We start from the raw sequence: 18,462 nt of genomic DNA on the forward strand, positions 1-18,462 counted from the left end.
GAGACTTATGTCAATCATAAAAGAAAGATTAATGTTCACACTGAAAAAGGGTTGCAATTCCCCCAAATGGCTGAATTGGGTGAACGATCAATTATACGCACAGAAAATGTCATCGATAGCAACAATACTAAATATTTTACCATAATACTAATAGACGTAAGCAGAAAACAAATCAAATTAGACATTTTTAACTTATTAGTGGATAATCTGATAATACAATACGAGAATAATAGGATAGTAACACTAGAAGCGATTAAGTATATTTTCATGCCGGTACCGAGGTACTGACAGTATTGGCACCTGAAAATATCACCTTGGCTAGTGATAGCTTCGGAGGCTAACAGTCTCTTTTATATTTGGCTTTCCAAAAAAGGCGTACCTGATGAATGTTATCTCTAACACGTGTTGAATGCACGGATCACACATTGCATTTATCATTTTCTTCTTTAGATATCTAGAAAAAAAACCCGAAGTTTACAACATCCTTTTTCTTCCTCATGAAAGACATGAAACTAAATGTCTCCTGGAATACATGAAACTAAATGTCTCCTGGAATACATGAAACTAAATGTCTCCTGGAATACATGAAACTAAATGTCTCCTGGAATACATAAAACTAAATGTCTCCTGGAATACATGAAACTAAATGTCAAAGTTACAAGTTCTTATCTACCTTGCTATGGTCATTACCTTTGACCCTGTTTGAACTTTTATTTTAAATTATTAAAGTGCTTGTAGTCGGTGCTACATTCCATAAAATCAGTTTTCAAAAAAGTTATGTCTATGTAATAAAATACCTCGCCACATCTACCTTAAATTTGCTTATCCGAAATCAGGGACATCGTCAGAAGTAACATCTTGAAGTTTAATGTCCATTGACGAAGTTGTTGTAATTGACATATATTTGACTCGTCTTTGTTAGATTCCTAATCTTGTCTGGTCTCGGGACGATTTATAGTTTGAAAATAAGGCATTGATATAATGTATATCGTGAATCCGTATATTGACCGCTAGATGTCTATTTTTTGATTTTTTATTATGACTAAGGCTTATATCTCATTGACGAATATCCTACTTCTGTAATTTATATTTCAGTGTCTTTACAAAATTAAAAGAACAAAATAGAGTATAGAGTAAAATTATGTGTGAATGTTCATTTGTCTAGGATGTTAAAGAACATACACATGTATTTATAAAACAAGAAGATGTGGTATGATTGTTAAAGGGTACACCAGAGACCACATATCATAGGTGTTAGTAACTATACGTCGCCGTACAGCCTTCAACAATAAGCAAAATCAATACCGCATAGCAAGCTATAAAAGACACTAACATAACAAAATATTAATCAATTCAAATGAGAAAAACAACGGCCTGCTTTATGTACAAAAAAAAACGGAAAATTAATATGATAAGGGATGACATCAAAAGATCAATGTAGGATAAAAAAACTTAAATCAAATAGTTTGGGGGTGGGGGTTAAAATTGCTGCAAGTTTTGTTTATCCAAAATCGATTTTACATATATCCATATTGGTCAATCAATTTTTCCCAAATTAAGTTAAGAGGGGGGTGGGTCAGTGAAAAAACTATGTGAATTAAGTTTTTTATCCTACATTGAACTTTTGATGTCGTCCCTAAACAGTAACAAACAACAACCACTGAATTAAAGTCTACTGACTTGGGACAGGCAGTAACCGATTATGGCAGGTTAAACGTTTTAGATGGCGTCCAATCCTCCCCGAACCTTGGACAGTGCTGTAACAGCACAATATATGACCAAATTATAAAAATCAGTTGAAAGGTCTTTACTCATCAGGTCGATACAAAAACACTAAAGACACAACTTACCGATATGAGAGTACTCGCAGTTACTGAAAGCTAGTTCCAAGCCAATAACATCTAATAAAAAATCATGTATCCAAGACAAAATTTAATCATCACTCATCCAATGAATTTAGTGTAAAAAGTGTCATTAACTATCAGAGAAAAACATGACATTGTGCAACGGCAAAGTATTGATGGGATGTAGAACTGTTATCGCTAATAACTGTAAAGCAAAACATAGTTAGTTTTGTTTTAATTGATTGATTAGAAAATAAATATTATTGCCGATGAAAACAATATTCAAAGATTGAATTACAAATTAAAGTTGATAACCTTTGGAGTATGTTTATTCAAAGGATCGATAATCTTGCATGGAACGTGTCCAAATTTGCGCACGCTATAAACAACATCAGCGTATCAGAATGTGATATCTCGATAGCTATAAGTCTTCTACATGTAGAACTAAAATTTCCGAATCAAATCTTGGTATCCACGTTTGACTTTCCTGGGGAAAAAACGGAGAACAGTATATGAAACAAAATGTTACAAATTTTAACACAACCCCAGTAATCTGATAATAAAAATAACTTTTACTTATTGCTGGTTTTAAAAATTTTGAAACTCTGATTAAATGTGATATAATGTAATGCCACATGTAGCATCACGTAGTTCTAAGCTAAGACTACCGTTAGAAATACTCCTTATGTGTAATGCTACGTATTTGCAATGTTGGCATTTATCGAAGAACGCTCATGAAATTCTACATAGTACCTTCATCATAATCGCGTTCTCTCTGTTGTTAGTCGGTTAATATAAGCATAGATATTCCCCGTTTCCATTCTCTATTCTATAGATGTATGTATCTACGATATAAGTAATGGATACGTATGAGTTATTACTTTGTATCCTGATTTGAGTTTCTTTACACTTATCTGCATCATTCTGTTATTTTATAAGATACTTTTTCGAAAGCAATACCAAAGTACTTTTCCGTTTGATGTATATAATGAGTATCCACACTCTGGTTTTCTTCTTTCTAGGAGGTTTTAACAAGTCAAACTTACCAAATCACTGATCGACAGGCACAATTATTGATTGTTTATTGTTTTTATAATGTCTGTATCCCTGATTCATATCGAAAGGAAGGCTTTATGAAGGAAAGGCATATCAAAAGACATAGTCATGGACTGTTCATTCATTCTATAAATTCTGTATCCCTGTTTCATTTTAGGAGGATGTCTTTATGAAGGGCAGACATATCAACAGGGACAATCATGGACTGTTCCTTGCAAATACAACTGTCAATGTACCGATGGATCAACAGGTCACTACACTTGCAAAGATGTGTAAGTGTATCACTTTTTTTATTAACATAAACCATATGTTGGCAAAGCTGTGTAAAAATTCATCAATTATATAAGATTTATAATTGTGTACGCCAGACGCGCGTTTTGTCTACATAAGACTCGTCAGTGGCGAGTGATTTTAAAAACAGTCAGTAGGCCAAATCAAATACAATTTGTAGAGCTTCGAATACAGAAAATTCCGAAAAGTTGTGCCAACTACGGCAATGGCAATTTATATAAAATATATATATCTAGGTAAAATGTGTTAGTATCATTTAAACACATCGATGGTAAACAACTTTTAAAAACGTAGTTGCATGCCTCTCACAAAAATAAATGATTGATTTACTTTTATGACATGTTTTTCTAGAAATACAAAGGAAGAGGTACCAAGATAGGCTATCTTTTGGTCTCCTCCGATCAGTAATACAGACTTTATTTTATGATGTGTATAATTTGTCTTTAGGTGCCCTTCATACGGAACCTTACCACAAGGTTGTCAATTAGTGAAAGAAGCAAACGGATGTTGTAGTAAACCACAATGTTCTTTTACGCCCTCTGGTGGAGGTAGGTACACTTCCAATTTTTCCCAAATGAATACATTTTCTCTATTAAGTGTAATACAGATTTCCGAGATACTTGTATACAATTTATAAATAGTTTCTCGTAAATCATGTGTAAAAATATTATCGATGGCAGTATCCGTTGATAAGGTTTACTGATTTAATAATTAAAATAAAACCTCTTTACAAAGAGAGAAAATATCAAGGAGGCACATACAAACATAGTAAAACAGGACCGACAACTCCATGCCCATAAAAACATAGTAAAACAAGACAGACAACTCCATGCCAATAAAAACATAGTAAAAAAAAAATAGACAACTCCATGCCCATAAAAACATAGTAAAACAAGATAGACAACTCCATGCCCATGAAAAGAGAGTAAAACAAGACAGACAACTCCATGCCCATAAAAACATAGTTAAACAAGATAGACAACTACATGCCCATAAAAACATAGTAAAACAAGGCAGACAACTCCATGCCCATAAAAACATAGTAAAACAAGACAGACAACTCCATGGCCATAAAAACATAGTAAAACAAGACAGACAACTCCATGGCCATAAAAACATAGTAAAACAAGACAGACAACTCAATGGCCCTAAAAAAAAATAGACGCACAGGCAGTCCACATAACACATATCACTACACAGACAGTCGACACAACACTACACAGGCAGTCCACACAACACTACACAGGCAGTCCACATAACAATACAAGCAGTCCACATAACACTACACAGGCAGTCCACATAACACTACACAGGCAGTCCACATAACACTTCACAGGCAGTCCACATAACACTACACTGTCCACATAATACTACATAGGCAGTCCACATAACACTACATAGGCAGTCCACATAACACTACACTGTCCACATAATACTACATAGGCAGTCCACATAACACTACATAGGCAGTCCACATAACACTTCACAGACAGTCCACATAACACTACACAGGCAGTCCACATAACATTACACAGGCAGTCCACATAACACTACACGGGCAGTACACATAACACTACACAGACAGTCCACATAACACTACACAGACAGTCCACATAACACTACACAGTCCACATAACACTACACAGGCAGTCCACATAACACTTCACAGGCAGTCCACATAACACTACATAGAAAAAAATTTAAAAATGGGTAAATCGAATCCAACAAAAACACGAGGATGAAGTTAGATGTTTCGAAGGCTACGCAGTCCTGCTCTACTAGTTACGTCCTACGTGTTGTTCATTTCAAGTATTATGTTTCTATCATGAAGTGCTTCTCTGATATTTGAGATTGCCTATTCGTCCTTCGGTCTGTCTGAATAAAATGAGGTGTTAGTTATTACTTGATAAGACAGCAACCAAACAACACACACATTACTGATTGAAATAATTAAGAGACATCTATAGCTAAATGTACAGTCTTCAACTGTGTACAAATGTCTGTACACTATAGTTTTCCAACAGTGTACAAATGCCTGCACAATATAGTCTTCAATAGTATGCACATGTCTGTACAATAGAGTCTTTAGCAGTGTACAACTGTTTGTACACTGTAGTCTTCAGCAGTGTACAATTGTCTCTACACTATGACAAGCTCTAAATCAACCCGAATCAAGAAAATACGTGACTTATCAAAGATTGTCGTCAAATCGAGAGGACAGCACAAAGAACGTTTTAGTTAAAAAATAGTGGTTCCTGGTTTGAGATAGGTACATTGTACCTAAACTTGTGGTTTGGTCAAACTAGTTGTTTATTATCAATTTGCAAAAAGTAATAACGTAAAGATCCAACAAGGTCATCTGATAAACAGTTAACATTACATAGATACAAGAAGATGTGGTATGAGTGCAAATGAGACAACTCTCCATCCAAGTTATAGCCACGGTAAGCCCTAGCTCTACAATCTGAATTATACGAGTAATCCAGCTTATATATGTGGTTATAAGTTTACTAGGTAAAAAAAATTGACATAAAATTAATGCTATGAATAAAAAGTGTAAATATCTCAATAGTTAAAAAGTCACTTTGTTAATAGTTAAAATAGTATTTACGAAATTTCTGGTAATTTAAAACGATATTGCTTTGTAGCAACCGGTGGCAGTGGCAGTGGCAGTGGCAGTGGCGATGGCGGTAAGTATAATATATTAATTTGAATTTATACAAATTTATCTTCCTAGCTTGTTTTCTTTCGTAATTTACCGTTTTCAACTACTGAAAGCTACATTTAAACAAAACTTCATTCGAAGATTTATGGATTAAGATAAATCACAAATAGTATCACGGATAACTTTCTTCTGGTACTTCAATGGTAAATACAAAAATACAGCATCAAGTATTAAAAGATGGGAAACAAGCGTCCTTTTTCTATACAGTTCCCTTCTGTTAGTTCATTGGTATGTACAAATACCAGCATCAAATATTAAAAGATGGGGAAACAAGCGTCCTTTTTATATACAGTTCCCTTCTGATTGTTCATTGTTATGTACAAAAACCAGCATTTGCGTCCTTTTTATATACAATTCCCTTCTTGTAGTTCATTCGTATGTACAGAAACCAACATCAAATATTAAACGATGGGTAACAAACGTCCTTTTGAGTAACATTTCTGTTATCAATAAACGTCACTATTTGTAATGTATGTCTACTGTCATTACAACAAATATTAAGTGTCAAAATAAAAAAACCTCTGAATTGTTTTATTTTTTAAGAGTAATACCATTTACGTTTGAACACAGGTCAAAATGACTTAAACGTGCAGAAAATAAGAAAAAAAATCAATGCATGAACTTGACATACCAGATCACAATGTTATTTACTCACTCACTCAATCATTACAGGTTTCCATCTGGGATTTGGCACTGGCAGTCAAACTCCAGTCATGTCCGGTGGTTCAGGAGGTAAGCCCAATAGATAAATGTCTCATTAAAATTGAGAATGGAAATGGGGAATGTGTCAAAGAGACAACAACCCGACCATAGAGCAGACAACAGCCGAAGGCCACCAATGGGTCTTCAATGCAGCGAGGAGAAACTCCCGCACCCGAAGGCGTCCTTCAGCTGGCCCCTAAACAAATATGTATACTAGTTCAGTGATAATGGACGTCATACTAAACTCCGAATTATACAAGGGAAACTAAAATTAAAAATGATACAAGACTAAAAAAGGCCAGAGGCTCCTGACTTGTTACAGGCGCAAAGATGCGGCGGGGTTAAACATGTTTTTTGAGATCTCAACCCTCCCCCTATACCTCTAGCCAATGTAGAAAAAACAAACGCACAACAGTACGTACAGTAAAACTCAGTATAAGAGAAGTCCGAGTCCGATGTCAGAATAGGAAACAAAAGAAAATAAACAAAATGACAATAATACATAAATAACAACAGAATACTAGCAGTTACTGACATGCCAGCTCCAGACCTCAATTATACTGATTAAAAGATTATGTCTTCATCATATGAATATCAGGCACAATCCCTCCTGTTAGGGGTTTAGTATTATACCGTCATAAAATATATGAGAAGAACATAACCCGTGTTATGCCAACAACTGGTTTTAGAATAAATGTGTTTAATTCCAATGCAAATAAAATTGAGAATGGAAATGGGGAACGTGTCAAAAAGACAACAACCCGACCATAGAGCAGACAACAGCCGAATGCCACCAATGGGTCTTCAATGCAGCGAGAAACTCCCGCATCCGGAGGCGTCCTTCAGCTGGCCCCTAAACAAATATGTATACTAGTTCAGTGATAATGGACGTCATACTAAACTCCAAATTATACACAAGAAACTAAAATTAAAAATGATAAAAGACTAACAAAGGCCAGAGGCTCCTGACTTGGGACAGGCGCAAAAATGCGGACCCTAAGACCCTATAAGTGAATTAATATTAAAGCCAAAATATGCAATCTTTAATGACCTGACAACAGTATCGTAACTATATCCCTTCTTAATAAGTCTGTTTAAAGGTTTTGTTAGCTTTTGAGGTGAATACTGACATTTTTGTGCTTTGTAAAGAATATTACCATAAAAGATTGAATGATATTATACAAAAATCCCAGTAGAAATGAGACTATGATAAAGGCCAATAGAAACCTAACTAAACAGAATGATGTAAAATGTATCATAATAATAATATTTTATTCAATAAAATATCAAGCATATGAGTTACTAGTAATACAATACTCAATATATACGATACATAAAGACATAACTAACACATACTTTGTAAAATATAATGGCATTTTATGAGTGTAGATAATCTTTAACTGCATGGAAAAAATTTGCTAATATTTTATCAGGGATAACCCATGAAAGCTTTAAAGCTTGTTTCCAATGGGGTCCCTTCATGTAAACGGCTTATAGTTTCGACATACAAAAAAGATATCACACAAATTAATATGACATAAAAAATTCATATAAGAATAATTTGGATAAAAAATGAGTTTAATAATATAAAAAGAAGTCTGATAAGGCCGCACTATAACTTTTGGTCAAGTACTCTTTAACACTAATTTTGAAATCCTTTATTTTCTTTATTTTTTTAACATTATTTGGCAACATATTCCAATCTTGTATGCCATTAAAATAAAATGTATCTTTTTGTTGACTCTTTACTGGTGGAACCCAGAAGTTTTATTCACTATTTCGTGTGAAATGATGATGAAGATGTCTCACCTTTGTAAAATTTGTATGCATATAATTAGGACAATGATGGTAATAGATATTATGAACATGGTTTAATCTCAATTGTTTAACACGCTTTTCAATATTAACATAACCAATACTATTCAATACATTATGGTCAACTTTTGATCTATATCCAGTATTTTTTATAAATCTAACACATTTGTTTTGTAATACTTGTAACTTATCTTTATACTTTTTACTGACACCAGCATACCATGCAGAACAGGCATAGTCAAAATGACATTGAATTAGAGCTGTAACTAAAGTCTTTCTAGATTGTTCTGATAAACATTTGGCCTGTCTGTATAGGAACTTCAATCTTGAATTTATCTTTTGAATAATATTATTTAAAAAATTTTCTCCAGAAAGAGAATAATCAATATTCAGGCCTAAATATTTCACACAATTTTGAGATGAAATTGTGTGATTATTACAAGTAACATCAAAGTTACGAATTTTCGACAATTTACGTTTTTGACCCAAACAGAATAGTTTCTGTTTTCCCCAAATGAAATGATAATTTATTATCGATAAACCATTTGCTGCAAGATTCAAGTTCCTTACCAAGTTTTTCAGATATAGCTTCTGGGTTCTTATGAGAATATAGTATGGTACTATCGTCAGCATATAATAAAATTTTGCAGTCTTTGCTTATATTTATAGACATGTCATTAACATAATATAAGAATAATAGTGGTCCTAAAATACTCCCTTGTGGTACCCCACATGTAATATATCTTAAATCAGATTCAGTACCATTAATACTAACTTTTTGTTGTCTATTACATAAATATGATTCAAACCATTTAGTACATTTGACACCCATTATTTGTAGTTTGTTACACAATATATGATGATCGACCGTGTCAAAGGCTTTTTGCAAATCTAACATTATCATTCCAGTATAGAGTCCCTTAGCAGATTCATTTTTAATATGATCTAACAAATGAATAAGACATGTATCCGTATATAACATGAACAAAACGTGTGCTACGATTTATTTTCAGTGTTCTTTTGTTTGTTTGTTTTTTTTTTCTTTCTAAATATGATATAAAGGAATTATACTTTAATGTTAGGAAAATTTGCCTTTCAAATTCAGAATTTTCTTTTATTTGTGTACTTTCGTACTTTCCTTTTATTCTACACAGTTGAGAGGGTTAAAAAGAACATAATTGAAATGTAAAATAATAAAAATACCGAACTCCAAGGAAAATACAAAACGGAAGGTCCATTAACAAATCGTAAAATCAAAAGCTCAAACACATCAAACGAATGGGAAACAATTGTCATATTCCTGACTCGGTACATGTATTTCCTTATGTAGAAGTTACTTCGAAGTATAGAAAGATTGCAACCGTTGGTGTTCTTGGAGTGACATTTTGAATGCTTAGTAGAATTTTCGTATTAATGAAACATTTTAATTTGTTTTTATCCATTTTCATCTCGTTTTCAAATTATCACAAAACTTCTAAAAGAACAAATGTATTACACAGGATGTGTGGACAAATTAAAGACTTGTAAGGACTATGGTGATGCTGTGTGTACAGACCCTACATACACCTCGTGGGTAACTGATAACTGTGCATTGTTCTGTGGAAAATGTGGTATGTTATATCTAGAAAATATAGTATGTTTTATCTAGAAAATGTTGTATGTGAAATCTAGAAAACGTTGTTTCTAGAAAAAGGTCGTTCGGAGAAGTCAATCACGTGGGCATTAATAACATACTTTTATATTGTTCTGAAGTGAAATATCCCGACTAATCAAGCAATTTCATTGGTTACCTTGACAGGGGATATGATCGTGTATATATATGCTCGGGTAATGAAAACGAGAACCAGAATGGTTGTTAATGTTAAATTCATAATACTCCAGAAAAATATAATTGTTGTTAAGAATCTTCACAGTGGATTAGAGTTCAAATTCCCAGTCAGTTCCCTTTAGGCTCCTTGGCCGTCCAATCAACATCCATAGATAATGTGTTTCCTGTTAGAATCTTCACAGTGGATTAGAGGTCAAATTCCCAGTCAGTATCCTTTATCTCCTTGGCCGTCCAATCAACATCCATAGATAATGTGTTCCTGTCAGAATCATCACAGTGGATAAAAGTCAAATTCCCTGTCAGTTCCCTTTGTCTTCTTGACCGTCCAATCAACATCCATAGATAATGTGTTTCCTGTTAGAATCTTCACAGTGGATTAGAGGTCAAATTCCCAGTCAGTAACCTTTATCTCCTTGGCCGTCCAATCAACATCCATAGATAATGTGTTCCTGTCAGAATCATCACAGTGGATAAAAAGTCAAATTCTCTGTCAGTTCCCTTTGTCTCCTTGGCCGTCCAATCAACGTCCATAAATAATGTGTTTCCTGATGGAATCTTCACAGTGGATTAGTTGTAAAATTCCTAGTCAGTTCCCTTTATCTCCTTGGCCGTCCAAACAACATCCATTAGATAGTATGTTAAGATGTAAAATTCCCAGTCATTTCCCTTTATCTCTTTTGTTATCCAATCAACATCCATAGATAGTGTGTTTCCTGCCTCTCTAGCTAACCTATAATTTAATACCTTCTGTACTTTAAAACATTTCATAAACTTTTTCGACAAAGTACAGTTCAAGTCCATACATTACTTGTTAATCAGACATTTCCCTTTATAGTCTATGTTAAATATTTTTCAAAACAAAATTATTTGACCTACTTACCATCTCTACTATTATATTCCTGAACAAAGAAAACAAATTAATATTTTTTGTCTTTGAGGTACATACTTGCATGTCAATTTCGTAATACACAGTTACTTTTTTGTAGCATTAATGCACTCTTCTATACGATTACGAAAAAAAAACCCTGATATGTTAGAAGAAGAACTTCAAATGAATTAAAATTGAATGTCATATATCTGAAAACATAAGTTCAATCAACCAATACTTTAAAATACTTTCCTCTATATTTTTTACAATAGGTGGTATGACCTCAGGAGGTGGTGGAGTTTCAGGAGGTGGTGGAGTTTCAGGAGGTGGTATGGTGTCAGGAGGTGGTGGAGTTTCAGGAGGTGGTATGGTGTCAGGAGGTGGTATGGTTTCTGGAGGAAGTGGTGGTTAGCGTTAAAATTAAGTCAACATAATTGTTCTTCATATAGTCCTTTTACAAATGTTTTTTGAGAAATACATCAGACACAACAAACTCACCATTAAAGTAGAAATTCATGACTGTTCTTGCATAATGTGATAAATTAAGGCGTCAGTATTTTATCGATGTTAATTTCGTGTTACTAAATGGATTAGAAAGAGACAAATCAAGGTATTAAACAGAAACTGAGAGAATCACATGATCTCCAAATGAAGCGAGACCGGGTGCGTCGCATGAACTCCAAATGAAGCGAGACCGGGTGTGTCGCATGAACTCCAAATGAAGCGAGACCGGGTGTGTCGAAAGGTAAGCATCTCCATTAACCGATGCATTCATCTTTCCAAAGTTCAATTAAATTGAAGTATTCAATTCTTTAAGCAATATCAGTGGAATATATTAATAGTACGTGAAAGTTCCCCTATACTTTGATTAACAAAATCATAGAACTTTTTCATGGACTGTCAAAATAAAGACAAAATATCTTGCTTCACTTTTGTTGTTTTTCTAATAACTGAAACGTTGTTAAGAACATGTCGTCATAGTTAAGTACTTTCAATTAAGAATTTAAAAGACAATAAATATAATAAATTAAATAACACATAGCTTAAAGGGTGAAAGAGCAGATTGGTACCCCTCGAAAACGTTGACAACCTTGGCTTTGATTCGTTTGACAATGTTTTTGCGAGGTTGCAACATGCTCTATTACCTACCCAGGTATGTGTTATTTATATAGAGTCTCGATCTACATTGGTTGGGGCGCTTGACCTGTCGACGTTCCAAATCTCGAGGAATTTCAGAGTTAAATATGATTCCTATGATAAGTTTATCTTAGTTGGTATATCTCAGATAGATGCCTTGAACATTGGGAGACTACTGTTGCTATTATAAAATTATTCATGTCGTTGTCTTACTATCTGACAAAGATTTTTTTATGATTATTAGATTTTTGTTATCTTTCATGACATTTTTTCAGTAACATGTGTTGACAAACAGTCAAACTGTGCCGCTTATGCACAAGGTGGAACATGTACAGATCCTAAATATTCAGGATGGGTCAAGGACAATTGTGCAAGAACCTGTCTATGTTGTAAGTATGAAGAATCACAAAAGTTAAAAATAGATTACTATCTGAAATGATAGGAAATGGGTTCAAGTTTGAAAATAACATATCTTATCTGTAAGTATTTAAGTCATGTTTGATTCTGAATCAGATTATTTTAGATTTTATTTAATGTGTAAGCATGAGAAAACAAAGGACAAAATTAAATAAATATTAAAGTTGGATGTGTACTGATTGATATTTTAGTTTTAGATACATGATTTTCATTATTAGTTGTTATTGGCTTTGAACTAGCTGTCAGTAACTGCGAGTACTCTCAGATCTGTACTTTGTGTCTTTTTTTGTTGTTAGGGATGTAAACATATCCTGCCACGTCGGGTCTGTGTTTTTGTTAGATATTTTTCTGCTTTGTATCGATCTGACGAGTTAAGCTCTTTTCAACTGATTTGTATAGTTTATTCTTATGTTGTGCTGAAACACCACTGTCCCAGGTTAGGGGAGGGTTCAGCAATCACAAACATGTTTAACCCCGCCACATTCTTTATGTGCTTGTCCCAAGTCAGGAGCCTTTGGTTCAGTGATTGTCGTTGGTTCCTGTCTGTCATATTTGTTTTTTTTTAATAAATTAGGCCGTTAGTTTTCTCGATTCAATGGTTTTATATTTTTCATGTCGGGGCCTTTTATAGCCGACTACTGTATGGGTTTTTCTCCTTGTTGCAGGCCGTATGGTTGCCTATAGTTGTACATCCATTTCATTTGAACTTTGGTGGATTTTTGTCTCATAGGCAATTATACCACATCTCCTTATCTTTATAAAGGTATAATAATGACTCGATATCAATTCTAAAAATACAAGAAGCAGTGATTTCCATTACATGATACCGAAATATTTTAATGCAATCTTCAGTTCATCAAATTTAAAAAAGCACACAATAATGAGACAAAGAAACCCCAACAAAACAATACACAATTATCTGTATATTCATTTATAGCCAACATGTCACATTCTAGCTAATAATGGTGATGAGTTATTCATCTTCAAAATGATAACTCGTCAATGAATAACATATCAGGAATGAAATCTAGAGGGTTTTTTTTAAATCTCGATATCTGGAAATATAAAAATAAACCATACTATAATATGAAGTAAGACTTTCAACACAATAAACCTACCGTTTTAGAGTTGTGGCCTGGAAAATATGAAAATCTTTATAAAATTTGAAAAGAAATATATGATAGTCTTTGTTTGCTTTCAGGAATAAATGTTTTTGTAAATTGTGAATGATTATTACGTTTACTTTAGCTTAATATTCAAAGTGACAACATTTATCATGCATGTGTTTTAGCCGATATTTTGTTTTCCTAAAGATTTTCATCCGTTCATTAGAGGTTAATGCATAAAAACATAAATCATATTTGATATTTTTAATTTCTTTTTGTGTATGAAACACTTTTTAGTATCGGCTATAATAAATAAATGGCAAATAAAATTATTTAGATTTGACACTGTTATTTCCTGTTGAAATATAAACACATTATACTGATTTCAATTCGCACCAAACATGCTTTTAGAATAACTTTCAGCGACTAACATTGTGAAATTCAAATATTTAAACAAGTTCGAGCATTAAATAAAATAGAAGTTTACAATTACTGCCAAAATCTTCTTATTCCATTTCGAAAACATATGATTTACTTAAGTCTGATGAAATAATTGTCTCCCTTTTCTGTAAATAGAATTCAGAATGGAAATGGGAAATGTGTCAAAGAGACAACAACCCGACCAAAGAGCAAAAAAAAATCCGAATGCCACCAATGGGTCTTCAACACAGCGAGAAAATCCCTCACCTGGAGGCTGGCTTCAGCTGGCCCCTAAACAAAAATGTGTACTAGTTCAATGAAAATGGACGTCACACTAAACTCCAAAACATATAAATGAACTAAAATTAAAAAACATACAAGACTAAAAAAGGCCAGAGGCTCTTGACTTGGGACAGGCGCAAAAATGCGGCGGGGTTAAACATGTTTTGTGAGATCTCAACCCTCCCTCTATACCTCTAGCCAATGTAGATTAAACAAACAGTATTCTTGTCTGTACCCGCTTTTTACATGTCTTATATGGATTTTTTTTGTTATCCTTACTTACACGTATGTTGTTTTTGTTATTCTTACTTCCATGGATGTTGTTTTTGTTATTCCTACTTCCATGGATGTTGTTTTTGTTATTCCTACTTCCATGGATGTTGTTTTTGTTATTCCTACTTCCATGGATGTTGTTTTTGTTATTCCTACTTCCATGGATGTTGTTTTTGTTTATTCTTACTTAAATGGATGTTGTAAGTATTATTGAAGAATCGTTTAAATATAACAGGAAAACTGATCACATTGCATTTATAGAAAATTACTATTTATACATTTAAGCTGGCGGATCGTATTACACCGGAAGGTATGTTGGACAGAGTGGAACTGGAGGAACAGGTACTGGAATGGGAACTGGAACCGGAGGAACAGGTACTGGAATGGGAACTGGAACCGGAGGAACAGGTACTGGAATGGGAACTGGAACCGGAGGAACAGGTACTGGAATGGGAACTGGAACCGGAGGAACAGGTACTGGAATGGGAACTGGAACCGGAGGAACTGGAACTGGAACTGGAACTGGGACTGGAACTGGAACAATGACTGGAACCGGTACGGAAAGTTGCTTTTGTATTCCCTTTTTGGTGAAGCAGTTTATACTTTTGAATAAACATGTAAGCCAATAAATTGATTGGACCAGATTTGGAAACTGCTAAATCATCAATTAAGCTGTGTATTAATGTAGTTCAAAAATAGAATATGGCATACGATCATGTAATTTCATGAAGTGACCTGAAATGAATATATATATATCATACCTTGGTTTTTTTCTTGTTTGTTTTACATCTTGTCATGACGGGGCTATTTATAGCTGATTTTATGGTATGGGTCTTGTCCATTATTAAAGGCCACAAAGTTACATATAGTTATTTACATCCATGTCATTTTGACTCTGATGGACAGATGTCTCACTGATATGAATAGGTAGGGATTTCACAATTATTCAATGGGGGTGTTTTTTAAATCCAAGCTGCACAACTGTACCGAAAATCCCATGTTGAGCCCCCCCCCCCCCCCCCCCCCCCCCCCTGGATCCGCCTATGATGACAAAGAGTTTTGGAAATTCAGTGAAGATCATTGCACAACAAATTGAAAAATTATGACCCATTGATATATCACAATTGGTCAATTACTACCTATTGATATATTTCCTCGGTAAAATTGCACCCCATTGATATATTTGACGTATCAAAAAAGGGACCCATTCCAGCGGCACATATGTATATACCTTCATATAAGAAGAGCCCCCCCCCCCCCCCCCCCCCGTGCTTAAAACGCAACAATGATATACTATTTTTTGTTACAGATCATTCTAATGGAATAACAGTTATAATACCCAATTAAACACAACAGACCACAGAAAAGCTAATCTATAAATTACTTTCCCTCTTTACCATTTAATGCATTCAAGATGATTTCATGTTATGAATTGAAAATAAACACATTCATTTTCTTTTTCATCACAGTAACTTAAAGGTTAGTTTTAACTGTTGATTCTATTATATTCTATTATATTTCAGTAACTTGTGTTGACACACAGTCAAACTGTGCCGCTTATGCCCAAGGTGGAACATGTACAGATCCTAAATATTCAGGATGGGTCAAGGACAATTGTGCAAGAACATGTCTTTGTTGTAAGTATGTGAAATAGTAATATAAAGATATTTGAATATTTAATATAGCAGATATAAAACAGACGAACAAGGGAATGACGATAAAAGGAACCACTCAAAAAGGAAACAGATTGAAATCAGATGCATCGAAAGGATATTAAGTATTTTTTGTTGACAGGATAACTATTTTTCTGACTGGGTAATATATTGTGTAAGAACAATTTAATGTTTATGCTCCCCGGGTATACATGAGTTTACACTGGTTTTAGTGGAGTTCGTGTTGCTCAATCTTTGATTTTATATTGAATATTTCCTGGAACGTTGATTGTCTGTCCTCTTCTGGTTATGTATTTGTTTTCCGTTCTTTGAATAAAGATTTGGATTGCCTCCTTCGGCCGTCTTCTTTTTTTTCTCGTTAATTTCCATTATATTCATCATTTTCCTTATTTTCAAGTGAAACACGGGAAATTAAGAGATTCATCCGCATTTTTTTTAATAAAACTGCCTATCTAAAAAATAATTGAAAAAAAAGAACAGTAAAGTTCCTTCTAATTCAGAAGCGAAAACGACTGCGATGATATCACGATAGGTACCATATGTTATCATAAACTTTTAATTGTCCACCGGCGACAATTTAATATGAGGATATCGTAATAGTCTTCATTTGTCCGTAAGACCATTACAGTCTGTGACTGTCTTTATGAGCTGTTCATTGCGTTGCTGTGTTAAATTTACACCAAAGTATAGCAGCTATTTTTAGATGCATGATCTAAAAAAAATAGCGCAACCAGTCATTTCCAGTCATTTCCTTTTCCCCAAATGTGACCTACCGAATTAGACTTATCACCGGGTTTGTACTAACATGAGCAACACGACGGGTGTCACATGTGGAGCAGCATCTGCTTACCCTTCCGGAGAACCTGAAATCACCTCCAGTGTTTGGTGGGGTTCGTTTTGCTTAGTCTTTATTTTTCTATGTTGTGTTTTGTGTACTGTTGTTTGTTTGTCTTTTGCTTTATAGCCATGGCGTTATCATTTGTTTAGAATTGTGAGTTTGAATGTCCCTTTTGTATCCTTCGCCTCTCTTGTAATGTAAAAAAACATTTGACCTCATCATATATACACTTCAATAACACATGCAAGTAATTCACATTTTATTGGAGTTCTGTTATTATGTAAACTAATAGTGTGATTTATAAACGCGGGTTGAACGAGGTAAGTTCACAGGTATTTCATAAGTTTTTTTTTGTGAAAATTGCCAAATAATTCAAGACTTTTAAATTACATTAAGACAGCAGACAATTAATCTTATCTTCTCTAGGGTTTACAATATAGTAATTTGGTATATAAATTTGTGTCTTAATCTTGTAACATCGTCATTATGACATATCAATTGATAATAACTGAATACCAATACAATTATCATTACATAAGGTACAAAATAGTTGTTCTTTTGGAATATTGTACCATCGACCAGTTTCTATTGGTATTTTGATATTTGAGCATCTTAGTCTAGTTAACCATATTCTCTGCTCCTTTTATTTTAGTGATATTTTGTTTTCAACAAAACTGGATTTAAGTAACCCGATTCAAATTTTCGAAAAATTAATGAAATTTTTCAAAGAAATAGAAAAAAAACTCTTCAAGTCATATTTATCTGGAAATAATATGTAATTTTTAGTGTAAAGCTTTATATTTTTTGTATTCTTTTGAATATCATTGTTTTTGAAATTTTGTGGGTGAAAATCATATTTTGTTGAACCCAGTGTCTCGCCTACTTTTGCTGTTAATCAAGTTTGGTAAAAATCCAGGATAGTTTATGAATCTAATAAATGTTTTAAAAACTTAAACTGCAGACTGTATGTAATGTTAACTGGAAGAAAAACTAAGTCCATTTATAAGTAAAATACGGAAAAAATGGAACAAAATTTTAACAAAATTTTCTTCTAGATACTAGCTTTTAATCATAAACAAGCTTCTGTCCAAGTTTGGAACAAATCCAGGATAGTTTAAGAAAGTTATTAAAATTTGAAAAACTTTAACCACAGAGTGAATGTAATGTTAACTGGCAAAAAAACTAAG

General features: G+C 33.6%; 1 protein-coding gene across 1 annotated transcript in view; it reads left to right on the top strand.

The window, feature by feature from the left end:
- The window catches only part of LOC127702034 (putative per-hexamer repeat protein 5), a 39,861-nt gene that overhangs the window by 525 nt on the left and 20,874 nt on the right, over positions 1–18,462 (top strand). Inside the window, exons 2-8 of the mRNA XM_052206027.1 lie at positions 3,058–3,172; positions 3,639–3,739; positions 5,840–5,881; positions 6,589–6,648; positions 9,933–10,043; positions 11,402–11,536; positions 12,542–12,655. Coding sequence (XP_052061987.1) covers positions 3,058–3,172; positions 3,639–3,739; positions 5,840–5,881; positions 6,589–6,648; positions 9,933–10,043; positions 11,402–11,536; positions 12,542–12,655 — 678 coding nt within the window. The remainder of the gene's footprint in view (positions 1–3,057; positions 3,173–3,638; positions 3,740–5,839; positions 5,882–6,588; positions 6,649–9,932; positions 10,044–11,401; positions 11,537–12,541; positions 12,656–18,462) is intronic.

The sequence above is a fragment of the Mytilus californianus genome, unplaced genomic scaffold (genome assembly GCF_021869535.1).
Source record: "Mytilus californianus isolate M0D057914Y unplaced genomic scaffold, xbMytCali1.0.p SCAF_5, whole genome shotgun sequence".
In the NCBI taxonomy this organism is placed as follows: Eukaryota; Metazoa; Mollusca; class Bivalvia; order Mytilida; family Mytilidae; genus Mytilus; species Mytilus californianus.